General features: G+C 44.0%; 2 protein-coding genes across 2 annotated transcripts in view; one reads left to right on the top strand and one right to left on the bottom strand.

Moving 5' to 3' along the window:
• Positions 1-2048: 2048 nt before the first annotated feature.
• On the bottom strand, positions 2049-26936 carry AP3M1 (adaptor related protein complex 3 subunit mu 1). Its single transcript, XM_029060394.1, has 9 exons — positions 26631-26936; positions 15454-15729; positions 13210-13381; positions 11425-11562; positions 10422-10507; positions 9795-9928; positions 8045-8252; positions 5388-5532; positions 2049-4219 (listed from the first exon to the last, which is right to left on the bottom strand). The coding sequence occupies exons 1-9, from the start codon at positions 26913-26915 to the stop codon at positions 4119-4121; spliced, it is 1545 nt and encodes a 514-aa protein (XP_028916227.1). The 5' UTR covers positions 26916-26936; the 3' UTR covers positions 2049-4118.
• The window catches only part of ADK (adenosine kinase), a 505307-nt gene continuing 505235 nt past the window's right edge, over positions 26901-26972 (top strand). Inside the window, exon 1 of the mRNA XM_029060396.1 lies at positions 26901-26972. Coding sequence (XP_028916229.1) covers positions 26914-26972 — 59 coding nt within the window. The 5' untranslated portion in view covers positions 26901-26913.

Genomic DNA, 26972 nt, shown 5'->3' with positions numbered 1-26972 from the left:
TTTAGATAACCGTTTCCTTTGTTTTAGAAGATGGATGTCAGTCTTTTTGGATCCTGTAAGTGTGAAAGTCCTGAAGCTTCTAATGGTAAAAATAAGAACACTAGTATTTATTAGGTACTCTGTGCCAAGCACTCAGGTAGATACAAAATAATCAGAATTAGACACCATTCTTGTCCCACATGGAGCTCAGTCTGAGCTCATTGTGGCAGGGAATGTCTGTTATATTGTGCTCTCCCAAGCGCTCAGTACAGTGCTTTGCACACAGTAAGCACTCAAACACAATTGAATGAATGAATGATTAAATGAAGGGAAGGAGAACAGGTATTTTATCCTCATTTTTCAGATGAAGCTGAGGCACAAAAGTTAAGGGACTCAAGTAAGTGGCAGAGCTGCGAGTTAGACTCCAGGTATCCTGACTCCCAGTCCTGAGCTCCTTGGCTGTGACCATGCTGGAGATGGAGTTAAACAAGTTTAAAAATTTTGTAGATCTATGGTTGAACCCTCAGGAGTAATATACACCAAAATTTCTGACAGGGATTTTAGTTTAAAAAAAAAAAAGCATCAAAAAATAAAAACCTCTTTGAGAGAAAAGATAAGGGTTAACAGAGAAAAGGAACCAGAAACCAAAATGATCATTGTCTTCTTCATAGGAAGCTATGTTTTCTGCAAAATCAGGCAGTCCTGGGATCCATAATGGTCTCTGAGAGGCTCCGCTGAGGAAAGTCATGAGATGAACAGGGGTAACTGAATGCATCTTGTTTCCCGGAGTCCAGAGAGAGCAGTCAAGTGGCTTCTCCCCAGCAGTCAGTGGCCATGTCAGTTTCTCCCCTTAAACATGTGGCCCTGTTTCTTCTGCTACTGAGAAGCAGCATGGCCAAGTGGATAGAGTATTAGCCTGGGAGTCAGAAGGATCTGGGTTCTTATCCCGGTTCTGCCATTTGTCTGCTGTGTGACCTTGGGCAAGTCACCTCACTGGGCCCATTTCTTCATGTGAAATGGGGAGTAACACTGTGATTGATCCCTCTGTGGGGCATGGGCTGCGTCCAACCTGATAAGCTTTTCTCTACTCCTGTGCTTAATTTAGTGCCTAACACATAGTGCTTAACAAATACTGTAAGAAAGAAAAGGGTAGTAGACAGACACTGGCCTGCAGAATAGTGCTGCACACTAGATTTCTTCTTTCTAGGGAGATTATTTCCACCAGGATGAGTGACCCTTGGTAGGTAGGGAGTATAGAGAAGTCCTTCCTTGTGACTATCTGCCATTTCAAGGGTACTAGTCACTGCTTGAGGAAGCAGGGCTAGCCCCTTGAGATGCAAACTGAGCTCACTCTAGCACTGAGATCTGAAAGTGCATTCCAGACCCTTCCCCCCCTACTGAATTTGTTTACAGTAGGAGTGCTGGGAAGTTTTTTGGTGCTATATTAGGACTTCTTCCCAAGCTGAATTGCTTATGCTCCTATCATGTTGTTGGGTGACTTATTTAAATCTAGTCATGGAGTTGGCTCCCCTAAGGAGGCCTGCAGCTCGGCTGTGGATGTGATTTTTGTGTGCACATCACAGCTGTCACCCTGGGAGAACTTTGGTTACTCAGCTGTTCCTGGGGGGTTGGGTAGTGATAGGAGTTGAAAGGAAGGGAGACATTTCTTCCCTGCTCAGGATCCTTATAGAGAAGTGAGTCCAGTTCAGGGATTTGCATGCTGCAGATGCTCAGTGAATACAGTTGTTGATGGTGGAGAATTTAACCGTTGAATACATTTTTGAACTACGCTCCATGTTTTAGCAACATTTTAATGAACATCTATGAGAAAAGTGACTTTGGTCATCTTTGAGGGCTCAAAAGTCTGATCAGAAAGGTAAAAGTTATTTTCCTCAAACACACCGTGGATCCAAGGACTCAAGGGGGTGAGGGAGTGCACTCTTTAGTTGGACTCACCTATCATGAGGCAGGAGATGAAACACAGCTTTGCTTAAGACCAAAGCCAGCAGGAGCTCCCCAAGCCCTGCTGCGTGCTTTAATCGATAAAGTTAGTGTGCAAAGGCCATACGTGTATTGCTTCCGTGTCTTTATTGATAATGTACACAGTCCTGTACAAACGTAAGCGAAGTCCTGTTTCAAGGAGCTTATCTAATGCTGACAAATAATTCAATAACTTAAACATAAAGGGCAATAGACTGGTAGGAATAGGCTTTCTGGAAAGAACAAGTGAGAGGCAAGGGGGATTACTTGGGGCCTGAGGGACTTGGGGATTATGTGAGAAAAGGCACGGGAGGAAGACGTAAATAGACAAAGCAAATGGTGTCAGGGCCGCAGCCACCGTAGGAGGGAGAGCGGGTTAAGGGCAGTATCCCAAAAGTCATAAGAGACTATGAAGAGCAATGCTGAACAAAGAACTTGGAAGAGGTAGTTGAGTCAAGCGGTCACCCTGTGGTGAGGAAACATCTTGATTTAAAGGATGGGGGCAGTGTGGTGGAGCCAAAGCCCATGAGCCAGGAAGGGTAAAACGGAAGGGTGAGATGTGTTAAGCTATAGGTTGCTGGGGTGGGGAATAGGGCAATGAGGCATTTGCAACGGGAGTGGGGAAAATGTCAGGTTGGGGGGGACAACCTTACACATCAACTGGAGCTGAAGACACTGTGGTACAGTGCACTACGGTGTCCTCCCCCACCCCTAGTGGTTACCAAATCCGATGCTGGACAGGGAATGGGAGCGGAAGGCCGGCTAAAGGAGCAGGAACTGTTTCGGGCCCAGAAAAAGGTAAGAAAGTAAGTCATCTTAGCTGCATTACAGTGTGGGCTGGACAGAGTTAGGGGAACATGGAAACAGATTAGAGAGTGAGGTTGCTATCTGTCACTGCAGTGCGAGAATGGGCAACAAAGGATGGTTGCAGTGACTCCCTTCTTAACCTTCCCCATTCATCCACATTGAACCAGGCTGAACCACAGAGAAAGCAGTGGGTTAGAAAAAGCTCTTATATTGGAACTACCTGTGAGCTGTGAATTGACATACTATCCGGAGATCCCTGTTTTACCAAACACCCCACACTAAGGATTTCTTTTTAAACGAGTATCCTTCAGAGGAAAAACAACTTAATAAACTTGGAGTTGGAATTTTGGCAGGCACACTTGTTTGTTAATCCCAAGACCAGAGTGGGTTAAATTTTAAGGAAGACTCTGGTTAAAGCAATTTTCTGCTAATTTACAAAACATTCAAGGGTCAAGTTCTCCGTTGCTACTGTGCCTTTTAGGGTACTAATTTCCTTTTTTTAAGAGGTCATAAGCTTGTGCTTGCAACAACTTCATAAATGCCAAAGCAGTGTTCCCTTTATCTTAATAAAGCATGCATCCCCTAAGATATAAATGCTTGCCTACAGTGATATCTAAGAACTGAACTGATGGCACAAATTTGGGTACATTTACTGCAGCAAGGTCTCTATAAATCAAAGTCTAAGCTCTACGTAAAAATCTTATTTATAAAAAGTACAATAGCAAGTACAGTGAGAATGAAGCAACCCTGCTTGCCAGGATTATGTGTAAAGGGACTTTAACCACCTCGCTTGCTAATGGCACAAGTGAAAAGCTGAGTAAGGCAAACACTTGAAGAGGCAGTTTTCTGTAAACTTCTGTGGAAAGGAATCTGCCTGCTTCAGGAAAAACATTGATATGGGATGGACAAGATCAGAAATATAAGGATCAGTTACACCCTTCAGCACATAACTTTGATCAGAATATCAGCATTTCTGCCTTGGCAAAAGACAGTCGCAGCCGCGTGGCTTACTCCAGTAGGTCATTTTTGCTCTTATTTATCTTAGTTCTCCATGCTCCTGATTTTGCGCTGTAACAGTGTAGCATCTTACTAAACGGTCACCTTTGAAATTTTTTGTTTAAAAAGAAGGAAAAAATTAAATAGGCAACATCATTAGAAAAGTTTCCTTAGCTTAAAGCTATTTAAGAGAGCTACACCGATTAGTAAGCCCCCTTTTTATGGAAGTAGTTGTACGCAAATGCTTTAACGTGAATATTATCCCTCTGGAACCTAAGAGCAACCTAAGTCACTAAGCATACATTTCAACGACACTCAGAAAACATCAGCAGGTCTTAAGGGTTGACGGTATCTTCTCATGTCCGCACTTGGAATTTTCCTGCTTTGGTGATGTATTTGACTCCTTTAAATGGCTTATATTTCTCCCCATACATATCAAGACGGTTGACTTTCAAGCCTGTGTAAGGTGAATGAGAAGGCAAGGGATTAAGCATTATGTTCTCACATCATAAGCAATGACAAAAATAGAAATTGCAGAATGGAAGCATGACCACAGAAATTGGATGTGAAATAACGAGTCATCCCTCACCTTTCAGAAGGGAAGAGGGCTTATTGTGTTCTGACTCTGAGGGCAGCCTACACACCCAGCCAACCTCGGCAGAATCCCCAGTGGAAGCTGCTCCCCCAGGGGTGAGTGGTCAAAGTCCTTGGGATGTGCCCTCTAAGGCATGACTTCATCTTCAGCCTTAATTCTACTTTTCTCCACAAGGCATGAGCATTAGGGACAAAAACCTTATTAAAATCACATCTCCTCTGAGTGGCCTTCTGCAACTAAGCCCTCAGTTCCCCTACTCCCTCTCCCTTCTGTGTTGTCCTTGCAAAAGATGTGTACCCTTCATTCACCCTTCAGTCAATATTGTACATTCCAAGCCTTAGTACAGTGCCCTGCACATAGTAAGCGCTCAATAAATACTATTGAATGAATTCACCCCACTCTCGGCCCCACAGCACTTACATAGCCGTAATTTATTTATTTATTTTATCATTTGTCTTTCCCTCTAAACATGTTCCTTGGGGGCAGGGAACATGTCTACCAACTCTAATATACTGTACTCTTCCAAGTGCTTAGTTCAGTGTCTGCATACTATACGAGCTTAATAAATATGACTATCAACCAATCCCCAAGAACTCCCCACTAGGAGGGTATTGTTAGTGAGCAGCAGGGCATAATAATAATCACAGTAATGATAATAGTATTTAAGTGCCTACTATGTACCAGGCACTGTTCTAAGAACTGGAGTAGATATAGGATAATCGGGTTGGACACAGTCCCTGTACCACAACGGACTCACAGTTTTAAACCCCATTTTACAAACTGAGGCACAGAAAAGTGAAGTGACTTCCCCAAGGTCACACAGCAGACAAGTGGCAGAGCCAGGATTAGAACGCAAGTCCTTCTGTCTCCCAGGCCTGTGCTCTATCCACTAGGCCACACTGTTGGGCTCAGGTCAGTCTAAGTGGATGCCAAACAGGATGGGAAGAAACCAGGTTGTTTCTGGTATGAGAATATCCCAACCTGGAGCGGCTCTCCCCTGCCCCCAAAACACTTCCTCCAAGTTACTGACCTGAAATAGCTAGTTGCTGGATCTTGAATTGAATATTTAGGCTCGGATTCTCTTCGGGTTTGGGGGCTCCAGATTGTAAATTCACCATTCCCTTAAGACCTGGGAGCTTCTGTGGGGTGATTTTTCCAACATCCCATGTTAACACCTTTATAAAAAAAACACACACACACAAAAAGGAATGCAAATGATCACCAGGAGATTTTCAAAGTTAATAAAATTAGACCAGAATTCTCTATTCCAGGAGATCTATATTGTGAAATGCCCTCTCTGTTTACCTCCCAGCTTGGGTATACAGTTGTTGAATAGGGTCATATTTCAAACCTCCTGTGGTAAGCTCCTTCACTGTTCACAGCAGGAAATGAAGAGGACCAAACAAACTCCTTATCATCAGCTTTGAAGCATTCAGTCAGCTTGACCCTTCTCTACCTTACCTCGCAGATCTCCTGCTAAGGCCCAGCCTGCACACTTTGCTCCTCAAGCGCAACCCCGATCTCATCTATCTCACTGCTGACCTCTTTCCCACATCCTCCCTCTGGCCTGAAACTCTCCCCACATCCATATATGCCAGACCACCACTCCCCCCAACTTCAAAACCTTAACAAAGTCACATCTCCTCCAAGAGGCCTTCCCCAATTAATCCCTCTCCTCCAGCTCCCCCTGCCATCTGCATTGTCTATGCACTTGCATCTGTGATCTTCGAGCATTTGATATTCGTCCCAGAGCACTTGTGTCCATATCTATAAATTAGAAGAGAGAAGCAGCGTGGCTCAGTGGAAAGAGCAAGGGCTTTGGAGTCAGAGGTCATGGGTTCAATTCCCAGCTCGGCCACTTGTCAGCTATGTGACTTTGGGCAAGTCACTTCACTTCTCGGTGCCTCAGTGACCTCATCTGTAAAATGGGGATTAAGACTGTGAGCCCCATGTGGGACAACCTGATTGCCCTGTGTCTACCCCAGTGCTTAGAACAGTGCTCAGCACATAGAGCACGGGCTTTGGAGTCAGAGGTCATGGGTTCGAATCCCAGCTCTGCCGCTTGTCAGCTGTGTGACTTTGGGCAAGTCACTTAACTTCTCTGAGCCTCAGTTCCCTCATCTGTAAAATGGGGATTAAGACTGTGAGCCCCACGTGGGACAACCTGATTCCCTTGTGTCTACCCCAGCGCTTAGAACAGTGCTCTGCACATAGTAAGCACTTAACAAATACCAACATTATTACTATATTGTAAATTAATTTATATTAATATCTGTCTCCCCTTCTAGACTGTAAGCTGGTAGTGGGCAGGGAACATGTCTACCAACTACATTGCATTGTACTCTCCCACGCCTGTAGTACAGTGCTCTGCACACAGTAAGTGCTCAATAAATATCACTGATTGAGTGGATATGTGGAGGAAGGGAGGCATTTCTGAAATGCTTTCATATTTTCTCTAAGAAACCCAACTGTGCATTTCCTGCAAGAAGCCGATTTATAAAAAGTGTGTATCACTTCACACAGGCCTTGAAGAGTGGTCTGTAATAATGCCTTTAGGCAGCATTATATTAGAGGGAAAAGAGGCTCAACTGCTAATAAGATTCAACTAAAAATCAAATACAGTGCTGACCGACCTCCGGTTAACTAAGGGACCATTAGCACTCCCACCCCACCCTTCCCTTGCTGTATGTTAAAGGTGTCCATAAATCAGAGTTACACCTAGATTCCAGACCCTTGCAGACACTACCTCTTTGCTTTTATTTTCATTTCTGTCTCTCCCTCTATACTGTAAACTCCTTATGGGCAGGGAACATGAATCCCTATTCTATTGTACTGTACTCTCCCAAGTACTTAGCACAGTGCTCTGCACACAAAGTGTTCAATAAATACCACTGATTGACTGACTTCTCTTCAGCTTTCCACTTGGTCCCAAATTACCATCAACTGAGCAGTAAGCCTATTTATCACATCCTGGAAATGGAGACTGATTTTTAATTAATGTATATTAAAAATTCCCAGATGGTTCCTTTATCTAAACTTGAGTCCAATACCACTCAAAGCAGTTCTGAATGAAAATTTAATTTGGGAAACTCTACTTGGTAAACTTATTAACGTTTTGCTTTGAAATGAATTCCTCTTGAACCAGAAGTCTGGCAGAAACTATTTCTTTTAACCAGAATCAGGTGGAAAGGGAAATAGCTATGCACTGAATTTCAGGGTTGGCAATTAAAGTTTTAATTTTTATTTCTAGGCACATTTTTTGTTGATTTGGCCACGGGCTTCACTGAATAACCAAATCCAAGTTAAAAAGTAATTTGAAACACGATAGAGTGATCCAAAAAAACCCACCCCACCAAAAAAAAAAATAAAAAATCCCAAGCATCCTCAGAAAGATAGCTGGATCCCAAGTGGGCAGTTTGCTACAAACAGAAAGGATTTGCCCCACAAACCAAAGGTCATCTTAGCTTTTTGATGGGATTTTCATGTTTGACAAACCAAACTGACTTTAGAAAATTACTGGCACACACATAGGGGGTTTTGCCAGATTTCCTGGCAAAAGAAAGAAAGAATAGCAATTCGACATCATCATCACTGTCATTACGATCATTCTGGATAGAGCATTCTGGATAGAGTTATGTTGGCCAAGCATAGGGGCTGACATTAAATCAGTCCTCAAAAGATACATACCTTGGTGACTGGATCAAATGTGTAGCTGCCTTGGGTTGGAGAAAGATTCATATTAAGTACAACTTTTGGCATATGAACCGTCACTGTGATTCCTTCAATTGTTTTCCCCATATTTTGTTTTGGTCCAATTGTAACATCAAATCGTCCACAAGAGCTATTTTCCTTAAAGCTGATGTTGTGTTTCACGTACACTGGAATTGCCACCAAACTAAAGAGAAAGATGGCATTAGCAGGGCAATCAGATACATATCATGTATATCAGATGCATAAGAAGCAGTGCGGCCTCATGGATAGAGCAGGGGCCAGGGAGTAAGAAGGACCTGGGTTCTAATCCCAGCTCTGTCACTTGTCTACCATGTGACCTTGGGGTCAGCTATTGTGTTGTCAGCTGAATCCATTTGGATCCTTTTTTAAAAAATTTAAAATCACATAAAAAGACATTTATGCCCTCAAAAGTGTGAAGCTTATATTCCACAGTGACAGATGTTTCAGAAGGGCCTACAGGTTAACACTTAGGATATTCATTAGCCTTTCTCTCCTTTCTTGGTTTTCTGGGAAAGTGACCCCCTCAATAAAGTCGCCATGGGCAAATAACTAATAAATTTAACATCATTGCAAAATACATGAACAGGGAAGTCCTGTGCCTTTGCTCATCATTTTAACATAATAAAAGCCTTGCAGTGGAAAAGGGTGTTCTAACCAGCTCCTACATTTTAGATATAAAGCTTTGCTATATAAGCTTATTGTGGACAGGGAATGGATCTGTTTATTTTTGTACTGTACTCTCCCAAGTGCTTGGTAAAGTGATCTGCACACAGGAAGCACTCCTTAAATATGACTGAGAGAGCCAAGAAATAATTCCCTGGCACCTGAGCCCTACCATGGCCATACCCTTGTTCCCTATTTCTGCATCACAACATCTTTCATCTCAATTCAGATTAGAGAAAGATGGACATTAGGTTTGTCTGAAAGGGGAAGTTCTAAGAGAGCCCATGTTGGGTGTTTTCCAGTCACCTCTGAATATACTGTTACAAGGGGAATTTGGATAGGATCTCAGTAAATCTGAGTTTCCCTCAAAATGGACGTCCCAGCCATAGGCAAGTTTGGAAGTATCTGTCTTTTCCTCTGGTAATTTCCGAAGAGCTACTGTCTCTTTGTGAACAGAGCTTTCCCCACAGACATATACCTGTTCCTACTGCAGGTAGCTGAACTATCTAAGGCAACCTTGAAGCTGAAGGTGAGGAGTTGTGAATGTGAAATTAAGGGAGGAGGGAGAAGAAAGAAGAAGTAGACTGATTGTGTTATGTCCCTGGGGCTTAAAGCACTCACAGTTTGAGTTACCCACATTTCCAGTGCACAAGCTCCAAGCCACTCTCTCAGAATGGCTCAGTTTGACTGAGTTCCAAACATATGCAGCAGGCAGAACTACTGGGGCTTGGAGAGTTTCCTAGGCCTCTGAAGGGACCCCTTACGGGGTAATTCCCCTGGCCACCAAAATGGTATCTCTGTCCTTGCTCTCTTGCTTTCATCTTTATCAAAAGATAAAGTTCATCTTTTCTGAAAGTAAAGTTTCTTTTTGCCAACTTGAGTCTGGTGGCTGGAGGCGAATATCAGCCCTGACTACGTCCAAAGGCTACTCTATGGGGTAAATGCCAAGCTATCAGGATAGAAGAAGAGCAAATTAAATTAGGCAGACTGGAAATTCCAGGTCTCATTTCTTTAGCTATTATCATTAGCAATTTCAACGTACTTCTGTGAGCTGACGCGGTAGGAGATCAGTCGAAAGCTTCCATCTGGAGGGATAAATGACAAAACTCGTTCGGATTCCCAGCGCTTAAACCGAATACAAGGGTGGAAACTGACATCATCTAGAAGTCTTGGATTCTACAGAAAACATAAAAAATACACATGCACTTCCATTACATGTTTATTTAATATTGAATTCTAAAACAAACATTATAGGAGGTTGTTCCTTTTTATTTTTATCACTTCTAGATAAGTAGGAACACTCTATGTACAAAACACATAGTTATACAGCAACAGCTGCATCACCGATGCCTGGTCTAAACCTCCAAATTAACCATTTCCCAGATTTTCAGTCACTTAACTCAGTGGCTGTGCCTCCTATGAAACTCCCTGCTTCCCAGAGAAAGTCTGGCCTTCATACAGCCCTGGCATTCATTCATTCATTCAATAGTATTTATTGAGCGCTTACTATGTGCAGAGCACTGTACTAAGCGCTTGGAATGTACAATTTGGCAACAGAAACAATCCCTGCCCAATAACGGGCTCACAGTCTAAACACGGGGCATGGCACCACTAGAGAAGGGGGGCCTGTTAGCATAAAAATAGCAAGGGCTATGACCAGGAAACTCACCATGAAGGAAAGGGAAAGATCAGGCATTCCAGACAGCTTGATGCAAGCATCAATAACTCCTTGAATTTCTGCAAAGACCGTGGAACCTGAATAAATAAAAATATCAACAGTAAACTGGAAAAACTCTGTTAACGTCAAATGAATCTAGTACTATATACTTTGTGGAATACAGTTCTGTATCTAGCATAACTGTGGGTACCACCCAGGATATTAGACTTCTGGAAGGCTTTGGGCCACAACAAACGCATCAAAGGAACAGGACTGCAATTGAGAGATGGTATGTTCACCAGCTCAATCAGCTACCAAGTGCTGCTCATTGTGGGCACTGAACGTGTCTGCCAACTCTGCTTTACTGTACTCTCCCAAGCACTTAGTATAGTGTTCTGCACATAGTAAGTGCTCAATAAATACCATTAATTGACATTGATTGCCACTGCCCTGCTCCGAATTCCCACCTGAAACTGACGACGCACAAGAAAATGCACACTTCTCTAATAAATCTTAATCAATTCCCTGACTACAGAAAGATTATGGCTAACACTTCTCTCCAAATGCAAAACAAGTATTTGCTAATGAAGTGCAAACAGAAGCTAGAACAATAATAATTATGGTATTTGTGAAGTGCTTACTGTGTGCCAGGCACTGGACTAGCGCTGGGGTAAATACAAGCTAAACGGGCTGGACACAGTCAGCGTGTCACGTGGGGCTCACAGTCTCGATCCCCATTTTCCAGATAAGGGAGCTCAGGCCCAGAAAAGTGAAGTGACTTGCACAAGGTCACCTAGCAGACAAGTGGCAGAGCCAAGATTAGAGCCCATGCCCTTCTGACTCCCAGGCCTGCGTTCTATCCACCACCCGATGCTGTCTCTCTATAGTTTGGATTTAAAATGAAGAACCTATTGTCTTTTGTATTAATAAGGGTACCTTACTTTCCATTTTCCATGCAACTTGCCAATGAGAAGCAATTTTTCCACGCAAGTCAATAAAATGCATGCACTTTTACCTGATTTGTCTATAATGGCATCTATTTCTTCAATGACATCAAAATAGGCTTCATTGTTGGTGTACTTTACCCCAGCCCGGCGCCACGGAATGTTGGAGAGTTGGCCGGTGGGGAGGGTTTCTCCCACATTACTGCTGCCTGGGAAACCAACAATGGAGAAGGTTAGAACCACCAGACAAAATGGCGTTGGAAGTCTTTATTCGTCCACACTTCAAACTTGGCTATTAAACAGAGTTCCTGCTTCACCCAGAAAGTACCGGTTTTTTTTTTGGTTTTTTTTATTCAAGACAGTGGCTGACCCATCCAAAAGAACATATCAAATTACAGGAGGATAGAAACAGACCTCCACCCACTTTCTAAACCAGCACAAACATATCTGCTTATCTTCTAGGGGAATATGCTTTCTGGGGTTTAACGGTAGTAAAATCCCGGTAGCTGGAGAGCAAAACCTCAGTCCACTGCCATTAAGACAGGGTTGTTTCAGAACCTGTATTGTGACACCACCTCAATTAAAGCCCCTTGTCGGACTGCCAAAGTGGTAACTAGGTCATCAGGTGTTCGAGTTCATCAAATATGGGGGCACTGTATCAAAATGGAGCCCTACATATCAGGTACTAAGATTTGGAACTGAGGAAGAACCTGTTCAGGCACTTTCACATTTTAAAGCACAGCCTAGTAACATGGACAATAGGTTTACAACATATCCAGGTAATTAATGAGTCATCTATATGAAATGTGTGCCTAGACTGCTATCTAACATTCCACAGGTTGCAACCCTCAGACAGAATTCCAGCCCTTTTTAGTAATTAATGTAACTAAGTACAGCAATGTATGAACACGTATTATGCTGTTTCTAAAATGATTGTAGATCCCAAATTGCTCCAGTAAAAGCTATCTGAACATATTGCAGGTTTTGAGGTGGTAAGCAAGACTACTTGTTTTGTCGCCAGACTACTTGTTTTGTTTTGTTCTGTTTTGCTTTGCTATCTGTTTCCCCCATTTACACTGTGAGCCTGTTACTGGGCAGGGATTGTCGCTATCTGTTGCCGAATTGTACATTCCAAATGCTTGGTACAGTGTTCTGCACATAGTAAGCGCTCAACAAATACTACTGAATGAAGTGCTTTGCAGTACAGCCGCTCATATTTTCTAAAGTTTTTTATTTTTTAATACCTGGCTAGTGTACAGATCCTGTAGATTGGGAAGGGACACAATATTTGGGTATTACGTTTCTTAAGTGTTTCATAGGCTCTGGATTCTTATACAATAGTCAAAGTGCTATCACTTGAAGGAGAGTCCAAATTGCCACTACTGAAGCACTTTGAGATTTCAAAGAGAAATATCACTACAAGTTGATTATTAGTCACTGCTTGTGCGAAGGATTAGCTTTAGCTAAAGAATATAACCTTTTTCACTATCCAGTGAGTGGTTTTAAAATACGCGAAGCAGTGTGACCTCAGGGAAAGAGCATGGGACTAAGAGTTAGAGCATCTGCGTTCTAATCCCGGCTCTGCTACTTGTCTGTTGTGTGACCTTGGGCAAATTACTAAATTTCTCTGTGCCTCAGTTACCTCATCTGTAAAATGAAGATTAAGACTGCGACTCCTATGTGGGACAGAGACTGTGTCCTCCTTAATTATTCTGTATCTAACCCAGAGCTTAGTACAGTGTCTGGCACCTAGTATGAACTTAATAAATACCGTTTTAAAAAAATCGCACAGTAATTTTCAGCAATCCAAACATTACTCTGACCATCTTTATTTAAAGTTTTGAACTTAACCGTACCTGTGATAGAATTGACGACAGAGCGGAGAATTGTTGGGGGTTTAATAAGTTCTTTCAGGATGTTGGACTCAGTTGCGAGTGGAAATCCATTATCTAACATTTCCTCCAAGAGCTCATATACTATGACCACATTGTCCTTAATTGCAGTCTCTGAACATTCACCAAAGTAATCCTAACAAAGCGTACGTAAAATTTCATGAGTTTTTATTAATATTAAGGATTGCAATAAATGTGTGGGCAAAGTAAAGGAAAAAAAACTATTCCTGATCCATTATACTCTTCAATAATTTTGATTACCATATGCTTTCATGGTCTACTACATTATAAAATGACATTTTATGAGCAACTCTAAAATGAACTCTGGTTTCTCTTTAATACTGTAATGAATACCATTGATTGATCTAGCATATGGAAATAACTGTTTGTAAAGCATACCAATCAGCATTTTAGATACAAAGTTGATATTACTGACAGCGAGATTTTAACTTTGTGTGCAGATGACACTGAAAAGACCCACATATATCCACTACTGCCTTCCACAACTGCACCAGCCTTTGTGTTTTCAATCTACAGTGCCTGATTTGTTTTCTAACTTTTGGTAACTCATCATTTCCAAAATTTGGGCTCTAGGATAGCCACTGCTTTCCTAATTGCTGAAAACCAGGCCAGACTGTCCATTGCTGTTGTTTTCCAGGAGGGCACAGCTCTGCCCCATTAAAGCCTTATTAAAATCACATCTTCAAGAGGCCTCCCCCAAGCCCTCATTTCATCTACTTCCCCTTCCTTCTGCACAGGCTATGCCCTTGGATTTGTACCCTCTAAGCACTTGATATTCTCCTCACTCTCAGCCCCACCGCACTTATGTACATATCTATAAGTTATTTCAATGTTTTTCTCCCCCTCTAGACTGTAAATTCCTTGTAGGCAGGGAATGTGTCTACCAACTCTATTACACTGCACTTTCCCAAGTGCTCTGCATGAAGTAAGCACTCAATAAATATGACTGATTCCTTGATTTAGGCTGGGCTTCACCATACTGATATGCGTTCTTCCTTCCTTGCTTAGGGTCCCCCATCATCTATTTGCCATTTGGTAGGTATCTGGATGAGTGGCCGTTAGCCAAGCTCCTCACATTAACTGGGTAATGACGAGAATTGCAAGACTTCTTTATTGGTGACCCTTCCTTGTTGATTGTTTTTGAATACAGCACGTAGTATAAGATGCTGACTGAACTGCTCAAGAAGTTAGAAGTGATGTCTGTAGTAGATCCAGATTTTGCAAATGGGCACACAACAGTTGTTTTATAGACCTTCAGCTTGGCACGCAGCTTGATGTCACATTGCTAGAGTGGGAGGCCAACCTCCCAAAATGAACATGCTGACCCTGCTTAATGTTTTCAAATTTATCTGTCCATGACCCTTGAGCAAAGAGCGGGTTAGGTAGAAGTAATGCTGCCACTGAATTCTGCTACCCCCTCGGCAGGAATTTCTGACTTTGTCCAGGGCTTGATGGGTTCTGGCTGGAACATATCCTTCGATATCTTCAGGCTGACAGTTGAACCGTAGCTCTTGCTGATTACACAAAATTATTTTTGTGTAAACAACATATTTCCAGAAGACGTTAATCCACATATTGCAGCTCCTTTAAGATGTGTTTAACCTGATGAGCTGGAAAATTTCTCAGAGGAGCAGAAGCACATTCTAACACCAACTTCCGGGTTTCTTGTTGCACCCTCAGGCACAGCTGAAGAGAACAGGTTGAACAAGAAAAGAACTATCATCCCACTCTGCTTTACTCTATTAGTTATGTAAAAAGGGTCAGACAACTCACTTTCAACACAAGCAATCAATCGTGCTTATTGAGTGCTTGTGTGCAGAGCACTGTACTAAGCGCTTGGGAGGGTACGGCATAGTCGGTAGACACGTTCTCTGTCCACAAGGAATTTACAGTCTCAATTCAGATGATATTGGATATATCATCATATAAGAGTCTTCTGATCTTGATATATTCTTATTTCAGTAGCTGCCACAATATTCACACCTCAACTAATTTTGCAAATATGAACGACTAAAGTATTGCCTAAGAATATGTCAGAAAAACCAAAATGTAAATTTCATAGAAAGTACAAACAGAAACCGGAAAAAGAACAACACTCCTTTGGTAACTGTTATCCTTACAAGCCTTATTAAGTCAATGTGCTTAGAAATAAAATGGAAAAACCCACAGAATTTACAAGTAACAAACCTGAAAAGTGTCAGCAACTCGATGAAGGAACTCAATTACAAAAAGAGGTGGCACTTCAGTCTGAATGACAGACACAAAAAAAAGCTTTTCCCTGTAGATACTGATGAGGTAGTGGTGAGGTGTTGAGATTACAGGTGGCACATTCTCAACATCAGCAGCTTTCTCCTGAGCTTCAAAGAAATAGTCACAAACTGATTGGCTCACAACACTTTTCCAGTGCTTCTCCAGGAATATATCACCTGAACAGTTGATGAGAAACAAACTGTGGATCATTTTCTGTGGGAGGAGACAGAAAGGTAGAACTGAATTTAAAAAAATCAACATCTGAAAAGTACCTTTTAATCATCCATTTGTTTCTTCTTTGTCAAAAGCCCAGTCCAAATAAATCCAAATACTTTAACTTGTCCAATTGTTCTATAATAATAATAATATGGTCCTTGCTAAGCACTTACTATGTGCCAAGCACTGTTCTAAGTACTGGGGGAGATACAAATTAATCAGACTGGACACAGTCCCTTGTCTCATATGGAGCTAACTCTTTGAGTCCTCATTTTAAAGGTGACATAACTGAGGTGCGGAGAAGTTAAGTGACTTGTCCAAGGTTAAAAGTCAAAATGTGGAGGAGCCAGGATTACAGCCCAGGTCCTTCTGACTCCCAGGCCTGTGTTCTATCCACTAAGCCATGCTGCTTCTCAAAATTATATAAAAATGATTCTCCAAACAACACATCTGTAACAGAGATAACCACTCTAGAGGCCCAATCTGCTGGTTAATATGTCATCCCTGAGTATTAAAGGCAATACAAATACAAAAGTATTTTAACTCTTAAAAGTATTTTAACTCTAAAGCTAATCAAGTCCCTGAACCATCTGCTTTGTACGAAAGGGAAGATCTACTAAGATTGAACGAGTAGTTCAACTTTCATGTGTCATTCCGGCAGAGGCAATTCTACTGAAGCAGGCAATCCAACTGTAAGTAGCTGTAGGAGATCTGTCCTTTTGAAACTGGGCTGAAGCCATATCTGTTACCTAAAAGCTGCTGAAAATGTTTCCCAAATTGACAATAGAATAGTTTAAGAAGTTTTCCAATAGTGTTTTCCTGGTATTAACATTTTCAGCATGGTCACTGGAGTGTTAGTAAGTGTACTGATAAGTGCATTTCCCCCTTACTTCCAAGCAATTAACTATATTTGAATATAAATACTTCAATAAAAGAAGTGTGGGACCAATTATAACAGGCACTTCCTATGTTTTTAGTCTTAAAAATAACAATGACACTAACAATTGCGGCATTTCTTAAACACTTATTATGTGCCAAGCCCTGTCCTAAGCACAGGGGTTGATACACTATAAGCAGACTTGTCACAGTCCCCATCCCACATGGATCTCACAGTCTCAGCCCAGTCTTGGGCTTTTTGGATAGGATTATTTCGGGTCAGAGTCATTTTTATCTATGGGTCCAAATATCACAGTAACCCCAGGATGCCCGGGCCTATGGCAGAGATTTGCTGTAGGCAAACAGCTACAACTTTATATAGTATTACATGCCAGGCACTGTACTAAGCACTGAGGTAGAAACAAGGTAATCAGTTTAGGCACAATCCATGATCCACTCGGGGCTCAGTCTTAATCCCCATTTTACAGATTCATTCGTTCAGTTGAATTTATCGAGCACTTACTGTGAGCAGAGCACTATACTAAGCACTTGGAAGAGTTCAACAATAGACACAATCCCTGCCTGCAACGAGCCTACAGTCTAGAGTCTTGCAGAGGAGGTAATGAGGCGCAGAGAAGTGAAGTGACCTGCCCCCGGTCCAACAGCAGACAAGGCGCTGTAAGTCTATAAGATGGCAATTAGAACACAGGTCCTTGTGACTCCTAGGCCCGTAGTCTATCCACTTGGCCCCGCCGCTTCTTGGCCAATACATTGTAATCTTTCTTTTTCAATCTTCCCTTGAATCATAATCAGCACCTGGAAAACTTGCAACATCTGATTTATGCAGAGAGCAGGACAATCAGAAAGGTCAACTTGAGGAATCTTGTACTCTTCTGAGGGCACTGGGTGTCACTTAACATCCAATCAGATGACATTTGTCATTGTCATTTGACTCTCCCTTTTAGACTATGAGGCCGTTGTTGGGCAGGGATCATCTCTATCTGTTGCCGAATTGTACATTCCAAGCACTTAGTACAGTGCTCTGCACACAATAAGCGCTCAATAAATAGAATCAGCTATTTGACAGGTCTTTTTGACAGTTGCATTAGTACTTCTGCGGTTCAGGGTACTGCATTTGTAAGCCTCTCTTCAAGCCTGTCTTCCACCCAAGAGTTTGCTGAAAGCAGCATGGCTTAGTGGATAGAGCATGGGCCTGGGAGTCTGAGGGACCCCCAATCAGAAGGACCTGGGGTCTAATCCTGGCTCTGCCACACGTCTGCTGTCAGTGGAAAGAGCCCAGGCTTGGGAGTCAGAGGTCGTGGGTTCGAATCCCGGCTCCGCCGCTTGTCAGTTGTATGACCTTGGGCAAGTCACTTAGCTTCTCTGTGTCTCAGTTAACCCATCTGTAAAATGGGGGATGAAGACTGTGAGCCCTACGTGGGACAACCTGATTACCTTGTATCTACCCCAGTGCTTAGAACAGTGTTTGGCACATAGTAAGCACTTAAAAAATACCAACATTATTATCTTGGGCAAGGCACTTAACTTCTCTGGGCCTCAGTTACCTCATTTGTAACCTAGGGATTAACTGTGGTTTATTTGTTAAACACTTTCTATGTGCCAGGCACTGTATTAAGCACTGGGCACTTACGTGTTTATCAGGTTGGACGGTCCCTGTCTCACATGGGGCTCGCAGTCTCAATCCCTATTTTACAGATGAGGAATTAGAACCCATGACTTCAGAGTGCGACCCCTCTGTGGGACAGGGACTGTGTTCAACCTGATTAATTTGTAACTACCCCAGCGCTTAGAAAAGCGCCTGGCAGATAAGACGTGCTTAACAAGTACCATAATTATAATAACTATTTATCAGGGGGTTATCAAGCTCATAAAGGAAGTGGGGCCAAAAGAAAGAGCTGAGGAGGAGTGGCTCATGAAATGTTATGATGTTTGGACTTTGATATAACAGAAACTGCAGTGGAAGCAGTAGATAGTGTTTAGTGGTAATATGGATTAGGTTTCTTAGTTTTGATGTGGACAGATGGATTAAATCCACCCATCCTGCTGCGGAAATTCCAGTTGAAACTTTGGTTAAATACCGTTGAGGATCACAAGTGTGATGTTTTCATCTCAGCACAGAAGTTAAGTTCAGTAAATCCAGGCTGTTGGTCTGACTACCTTACTGTGCTCCCCCAGGGACCTGGACTGCTGCCCATATAAGCAGGTTCAAACAGCTTTGATCTGAGAAGGTGTTCTTTCCCCAGAGGGACTAAACTGAGAATGAAAGAATAGTGTTCTAGTCTAAAAATAAGACTTGTCTCCTTCTGGGGCAAGAAATCACTTTTCCAAAACTAAGCATCAAGACAACCATGGGAAACAACTGTCTGAAGGCCACTGAATTTATCGAGGATGAATGTGTCACGTGTAATAACAATAATGATAATGGCATTTGTTAAGCGCTTACTATGTGCCAAGCACTGTTCTAAGCGCTGGGGTAGATACAAGGTAATCAGGTTATCCCACATAGGGCTCACAGTCTTAATCCTCATTTTACAGATGAGGTCACTGAAACACAGAGAAGTTAAGTGACTTGCCCAGGGTCACGCAGCTAAGTGGCAGAGCCGGAATTAGAACCCACGACCTCTGACTCCTTAGCCCTGGCTCTTCCATTAAGCCACACTGCTTCTCTGACTATACTATTCTATAGTGCGTTCTGCAATTGTAATCCTCTCTATAGAAATGGATTGACCTCTTTCAATAGATAAACCACCTGCAAATTATAAATACTTGACTTTAACAAATTTTTAAATATTAAATTTTGAGAAATTCAGTCGATTTCTGGAAATTGGGTCCTTTCAGCTTGCTTTCCTTCCAGTCTTCTTCGCAAGTGAAATGTCCAATATAGTAAGGAACAGAAGCAACATGTGGATAGGGCACGGTCCTGGGAATCAGAAGGATCTGGGTTCTAATCCTGACACTGCCACTTGTCTGTTGTGTGACGCTGGGCAAGTCACTTAATTTTTTTGTGCCTCATTTATTTACCTCATTTGTAAAATGGGGATTAAGACTGAGTCCCATGTGGGACAGGGACTGTGTCCACATTGATTAGCTTATATCTACCCCAGCACTTAGAACAGTGCTTGACACAGTGTTTAACAAACACCAGTATCCATAATATTATTTGCTCAGAAAGTATTATTTCATATTTTTGATCACCTAAAGAGTTCGAAATGCTTTACCACAGTTTTTTAAAAACTCAAATTAACCTTGTGAAATAAGGGGGTGAAATGAGGAAACTTTCCTCATTGTTTGGATGAGGAAACTGAAATCGGAGATAACTTCTCTGAGGTGAATGGTAACAAGGACAGGAAAGATCCTCACAAGTTCCTGCCAAAAAACTCTGTGTACAAAGTCAAGAGTCCTCCTGGAATATTTCTTTGCCCATGGGATTGATTTGGCCACTTTAAATGCTATACTTTTACCATAGTAAAGCAAACTCTATTGCACACTTCATTTTAAGGACTTGCATGACAGTAGGAAAACTAGCCTTGTTCTGTAAGTGATTCTCTCTTATAAAAGACTGACCTCCCTGCCTCCTATCTCTCCCCCGTCCAGTCCACACTTGACTCTACTGCCTGAATCCTCCCCAGCTTTGAAGCCTTATTGAAGGCACAGCTCCTCCAACGGGCCTTCCCTAAGCCCTCTTTTCCTTTTCTCTTGCTCCTTTCTGCATCACCCTGACTTGCTCTCTCTATTCATCCCTGCTTCCAGTCTCACAGCACTTCTGTACATATCTGTAATTTATTTATTTATATTAATGTCTGTAAGTACTCAATAACTATGATGGACAGACTGAATCAGTTTTCTTCAAAAAGGTTCAGTACACGTCTCCCCACGCCAATGACTGCCCATCCACCTCCACATCAAACAGCACCTTTTTACCATTGGCTTTAAAACACTCAATCCCCTTGCCCCCTCCTATCTTACCTTGCTGCTTCCCTACTACAACCCAGCCCACCCACTTTGCTCCTCTAATGCTGACCTACACACTGTACCTCAATCTCATCTATTCCACCACCGAACTCAAGCCCTCGTCCTACCTCTGGTCCAAAACGCCCTCCTTTTTCATATCTGACAGTTGATCACTCTCCCCACCTTCCAAGCCTTATTGAAGGTACATCTCTTCCAAGAAGGCTTTCCCCAAGAAGGCCCTCATTTCCCCTTCTCCTTCTCCCCTATTTACACCATTTATTCACCCTTTCTTCAGTCCCACAGCACTTATGCATATATCCGTAATTTATTTATATTAATGTCTGTCCTCCCCTCAAGACTGTCAGCTTGTTGTGGGCAGGGTACATGCCTACCAAGTCTGTTATACTGTACTCTCTCAAGTGCTTAGTAGAGTGGCCTGCACACAGCAGACCACTGATTAAGAAAAAGCCTCAGAGTATTCAGAGAGAAGCAGTGTGGCTGAGGTGTCTGGAGATCTAAATTCTAATCCCAGTTTCTCCCTGTACCTGCTGTGACACCTCGGGAAAGACACAAGTTCTCTGTGCCTCATTTTTCCTCATCTGTTAAAATGGGGATAAGATACTTTCTCCTTCTCTCAGACTATGAGCTCCATGTGGGACAGGAACTGTGCCTGATCTAATTATACTATATCTACCTCGGGGTTTGGCATATAGTAAGTGCTTAACAAATACCACTATTATTATATTCCTGGTTTCTGATCATGATGAAAATATTTATTAACTGCTTACTCTGTGCTAAGTGCTTAGTAAATAGAAGATAATCAGAACTGACACAGTCCCCTTCTTGTCCCACAAAAAACTCTTAAAATATTTTATCCTCTTGGCCCAAGGGTCCCTCAAAGAGGGGATCAGGGTTCCTGATCAGTTAACAGCAGGGTCTGAAAGCTAGATGCCCTCCAGAACCAGACCAAAACCCAAGGGAGCATCCCCAAATCACCATTTCAGCCTGTGAAATCCCTGACCTTGAATTTGCTTCTATTGGCCTAGAACCAGACTCTCTAGGGTGGTTCTTGGGAACCCTGACGTTGCCTCAGGTACCTGGGGCCCGGCACCATTTTGGTGGCCCAGGCACCAAAGCTGTAATAAACACAGTGGTAATGGACAGCACTCTGAGCCCTCTCTTTCAGTTACACCAGCTTCAATTAAGGACAGAGGCTTTCATCCATCTTTCTATTTTAAAACTTCACTCAAGTGAAAGTTCAGCTAAGTAAAGATCACAGGAACTGTCTATAAAACTGTTTGTTTTAGGATATTAGGAACTTCACTGCACATGCTTCTAAATATAGGCATTTAGGAATTCTGCTGGAATATTTAGGCCCCTCAGTTTGCCCACTCTTACCTGTAACTTTGCTGCAGGTACCTGTGGGCTGGAATGGGTAAACTGTGGGTCTTATTCGGGAAAGCGGGCAGAATGGTGGCCTATAGACCTCACAACCATTCCGTAGGTTGGTGTGAAAACTGCTGCCCTGGTGTCCTCATCTAAGTACAAAGTAGTGGGAAGTGAGTGAGTGGGGACATGAGTGGGAAGCGAGATTGAAAAATGGGTATGGGTGTGGGACAGCCATGGTTTAGCAGAGGTATCCTAGCAATGACAGCTACTCTCCCAATCACTAATCCATATATGATTAGACTGTAAGCCTGTCAAAGGGCAGGGACTGTCTCTGTTACCAATTTGTACATTCCAAACGCTTAGTACAGTGCTCTGCACAGAGTTAGAGCTCAATAAATACTACTGAATGAATGAATATATGCATTTATGCATGAAGGAATTCATTCATTGATTCATTCATTAAATGCAACTGCCTTTACCTGTTTGACATTTTGCTAGTCAATCATATTTATTGAGGATTACTATGTGAAGAATATTGTACTAAGCTCTTGGAAGAGTACAAATATAACAAACATATTCCCTGTCCACAAGGAGATTACAGTCTAGAGGAGGACACAGATATGAATATAAATAAATTGCAGATATATACGTAAGTGCAGTGAGGCTGTGATGGGGGATGAATGAAGGGAGCAAGTTGGGGCAACACGTAAGGGAGAGGGAGAAGAGAAAGGGAGGGCCTAGTGAGGGAAGGTTAGGGATACCTGCCACTTAGCTAGGATAAAGTGTAAATTCGTAGGTTTTGCATTCTGTACAGTACTACTCTGATGACTTATCACTAAACTCTCCGGTTTGAGGATGGAGCGCAGTAAGTGCCTGGACTCTAAATCTGGCAGAACTGTTCCCTTCCCAAACAATAAGATTAAACTCTTTTACTGCTATCCTTATATTACTAATACCATCTCCGAATCCTAAGGAAAAGGCTTTCAGCAACCTTCTTCGCTTTCTGCCATAGGCTGTAATAAGAGACAGGAGGGGCCAATTTGTGATTCTAAGAGCCGAAAAGCTAGAATCCAGTTCATATTTATTGAGCGCTTACTGTGTCTAAAGCACAGTACTAAGCACTTGGGAGAGTTCAGTATAACCACAGATACATTCCTGCCCACAACGAGCTCACAGTTTAGAGAGGGAGACAGACATTAATATAAATAGATAAATAAATAAAGTACAGATATATACATATGTGCTGTGGGGATGGGAGGGAAGATGAATGAAGAAGCAAGTAAGAGCGGCGCAGAAAGGAGTGGAAGAGGAGGGCTTAGTCAGGGAAGGCTTCTTCAATAAAGCACATCCTCTACTCCATCCTAATTCTCCTCGACCTCTCAGCTGCCTTCGACACTGTTGACCACTCCCTTCTCCTGAAAACATTATCCAACCTTGACTTCATGGGCTCTGTCCTCTCCTAGTTCTCCACTTATCTCTCCGGCCATTCATTCTCAATCTTCTTGGCGGGCTCCTCCTCTGCCTTCCACCCCCTAACTGTGGGGGGTCCTTCAAGGTTCAGTTCTGGATCCCCTTCTATTCTCCATCTACACTCACTTCCTTGGAGAACTCATTCACTCCCATGGCTTCAATTACCAACTCTATGCAGATGATACCCAAATCTACATCTCCTCCCCTGATCTCTCTCCCTCTCCAGGCTCTCACCTCCTACTACCTTCGAGATATCTCTAAGTGGATGGTCCTCCCGTCATCTCAAACTCAATATGTCCAAGATGGAGCTCCTTCACACCCAAACTCTGTCCTCTCCCTGACTTCCCCATCACTGTAGACAGCACCACCATCCTTCCCGTCTCACAAACCCACAACCTTAGTGTTAGTGTTATTCTTGAGTCCACTCTCTCACTGAACCCACACATTCAATCCGTCACCAAATCCCGTCGGGTCGGTCCCATCTTCACGACATCACTAAAATATGCCCTTTCCTCTCCATCCAAACTGCTACCATGTTAATAAAATTACTCATCCTATCCCGCCTAGATTACAGACAGCATCAGCCTCCTTTCTGACCTCCCAACCTCCTGCCCCTCCCTACTTCACTCTGCTGCCCGGATCACCTTTCTACAGAAACGTTCCGGATGTTTCACCCCCCCACCCCCCAAAATCTCCAGTGGCTGCCTATCCACCTCTGTATTAAACAAAAACTCGTCACCAATGGCTTTAATGCACTCTATCACCTTGCCCCCTCCTACCTCACCCTCGCTTCTCTCCTACAACTCAGCCTGCACACTTAGCTCCTCCAATGTTAACCTTCTCACTGTGCTTCCATCTTGCCTGTCTCGCCCATCCCCTCTTGTGCAACCCCTGGCCCACGTCCTGCCTCTGGCCTGGAAGGCCCTACCTCCTCAAATCCGCCAGACAATTACTCTACTCCCTGTCAAAGCCTCATTGAAGGCACATCCCCTCCAGGCGGCCTTCCCTGACTAAGCCCCATTTTTCCTCATCTCCCCCTCCCTTCTGCGTTGCCCTTTCTCAATTTGCTCTTCCTTCCACACCCCCAATCTCACACCACTTAGGTACTTATCCGTAATTTTACTTATTTATACTGATGTCTGTCCCCCCTGCCTCGACTGTGAGCTCGTTGTGGGCAGGGAATGTCACTGTTTATTGTTGTCCTGTACTTTCCCAAGCGCTGAGTACAGTGCTCTGCACACATTAAGCGTTTAATAAATACGACTGAATGAATGAGGTTTTGAAGTGGGGGAGAGCAATTATCTGTCTGATAGGAGGAGGGAGGGCATTCCAGGTCAGAGGCAGGAAGGTAGGCGAGGGGTCGGCGGCGAGATAGATGAGATGGAAGTGCAGCGAGAAGGTTGGCATTAGAGGAGTGAAGCGTGTGGGCTGGGTTGTCGTAGGAGAGCAGTGAGGTGAGGTAGGAGGAAGTTCATTCATTCATTAAATGGTATTTATTGAGCGCTTACTCTGTGCAGAGAACTGTACTAAGCGCTTGGAGTGTACAATTAGGCAAGAGAGAGAGAGACAATCCCTGCAGTAACGGGCTCGCAGTCTAAACGGGGTAGACAGACGGCAAAGCGAAACAGAACAGAACAAAACAAGCAACCTAGCGCAGACATTGTCAAGATTCATTCATTCAACAGTATTTATTGAGCGCTTACTATGTGCAGGGCACTGTACTATGAGAAGCAGCGTGGCTCGGTGGAAAGAGCCCGGGCTTGGGAGTCAGAGGTCATGGGTTCGAATCCCGGCACCGCCCCTTGCCAGCTGTGTGACTTTGGCACAGACTTCTGTGCCTCAGTTACCTCCTCTGTAAAATGGGGAGGAAGACTGTGAGCCCCACATGAGACAACCTGATCACCTTGTATCCCCCCAGCGCGTAGAAGAGTCCTTTGCACATAGTAAGCGCTTAACAAATACCACTATTATAATTATTATTACTAAGCACGTGGAATGTACAAATCGACAACAGTGAGATGAATAGAACCACAGAGATAATAATGTTGGTATTTGTTAAGTGCTTACTATGTGCAGAGCACTGTTCTAAGTGTTGGGGTAGATACAGGGTAATCAGGTTGTCCCACGTGAGGCTCACAGTTAATCCCCATTTTCCAGATGAGGTAACTGAGGTCCAGAGAAGTTAAGTGACTTGCCCAAACTGAGGCCCAGAGAAGGTAAGTGACTTGCCCACAGTCACACAGCTGACAAGTGGCAGAGCCGGGATTCAAACCCATGACGTCTGATGTACACAAGTTGCTGGAGCAGGTCATGCCCCCCACCCCGAAACCTCTTTGGGGTGGCGGGGGTCACGGGGGAAGAGGGGTCCAGCCTCAGCTCCCCGCCCGGCCTTGGACTGGCCGTGGAGCCCAGGGTGAGCCATGGCCCGGCGTCCAAATTTCCTCGCCTACTGTCCCCGGCTCCTTCATTCAATAGTATTTATTGAGCGCTTACTCTGTGCACTGTACTGAGCGCTGGGGACAAACAATTCGGCAACAGATGGAGCCCATCCCGGCCCAATGACGGGCTCCCAGGCTAAACGGGGGACAGACGGCCAGCAAAGCAGAAGAGAACAAAAACAAGATAGCAACCGAAGAGAATCAAGGGGATTATACCCCTCATTAACAAAACCACCTCCATCCTGCGGAGGAACTAAACGGAAGGGTCGGGGCCCATGCTTAGGTCAACGAGCGGCGGGGCCTGGGAGTGAGAAGGACCTTCCTGCTTCCCGGGGAGGGGTTGCGAGGCCTCTGCCTTGTGCCCGCGGGCCGGGGAGGGGGGCCAAGAGGCCCCTGACCCCCTGGAGGCAAGGCCATACGGATTCTATTTATCTGCCATTGTTTTAATGAGCTGTTCTTCCCCTTGACTCTATTTATTGCCATTGTTCTCGTCTGCCTGTCTCCCCCGATTAGACTGTAAGCCCGTCTATCCGGGGCCGATTTGCACACTCCAAGCGCTTAGTCCAGTGCTCTGCACAGAGTAGGCGCTCAGTAAATACAACGGAATGAATTTACTGAGCGCCTCCTCTTGGAGCTCGGAGTGCACCATTCGGCAACGGGTGGAGACGATCGCCGGGCAGCATCCCCACCGCCCCCCGCAAGACACACACACACGGAGAGCCCCGAGGGGCGGCTCGTCCGGACGAGACTCACCCCGGCCGGCGGGGCTGCAGTCGCGCAGGGTGGGAACCGCTCCGGACACCGAGGCGGGGCGGGGGAGGCGTGGAGGACCCCGCCGTTCGGGGTGTCCGAGCCACTGCCTGCTCCGAACCACCGGAGAGCCGGTCCCGGTTGCCGGGCGGCGGGGGCGGCCCGGGGGCAGGACCGGCCGCTCGTCCCGAGCGCGGATCCAGGACCGGCCGGCCGCTGTCCGGGCTCAGGCGGGGAGGACAGGCCGGGCCGGTCCTGGGGGCGGGGCCCGGGGCCCGGGAGCGCCATGGCAGCGACCGAGGAAGGACCGAAACCTAAAAAGCTGAAGCTGGAAACGTCGTTGAG

This window comes from Ornithorhynchus anatinus, chromosome 3 (genome assembly GCF_004115215.2).
Source record: "Ornithorhynchus anatinus isolate Pmale09 chromosome 3, mOrnAna1.pri.v4, whole genome shotgun sequence".
In the NCBI taxonomy this organism is placed as follows: Eukaryota; Metazoa; Chordata; class Mammalia; order Monotremata; family Ornithorhynchidae; genus Ornithorhynchus; species Ornithorhynchus anatinus.
This window is presented reverse-complemented; position numbering and strand designations above follow the sequence as displayed.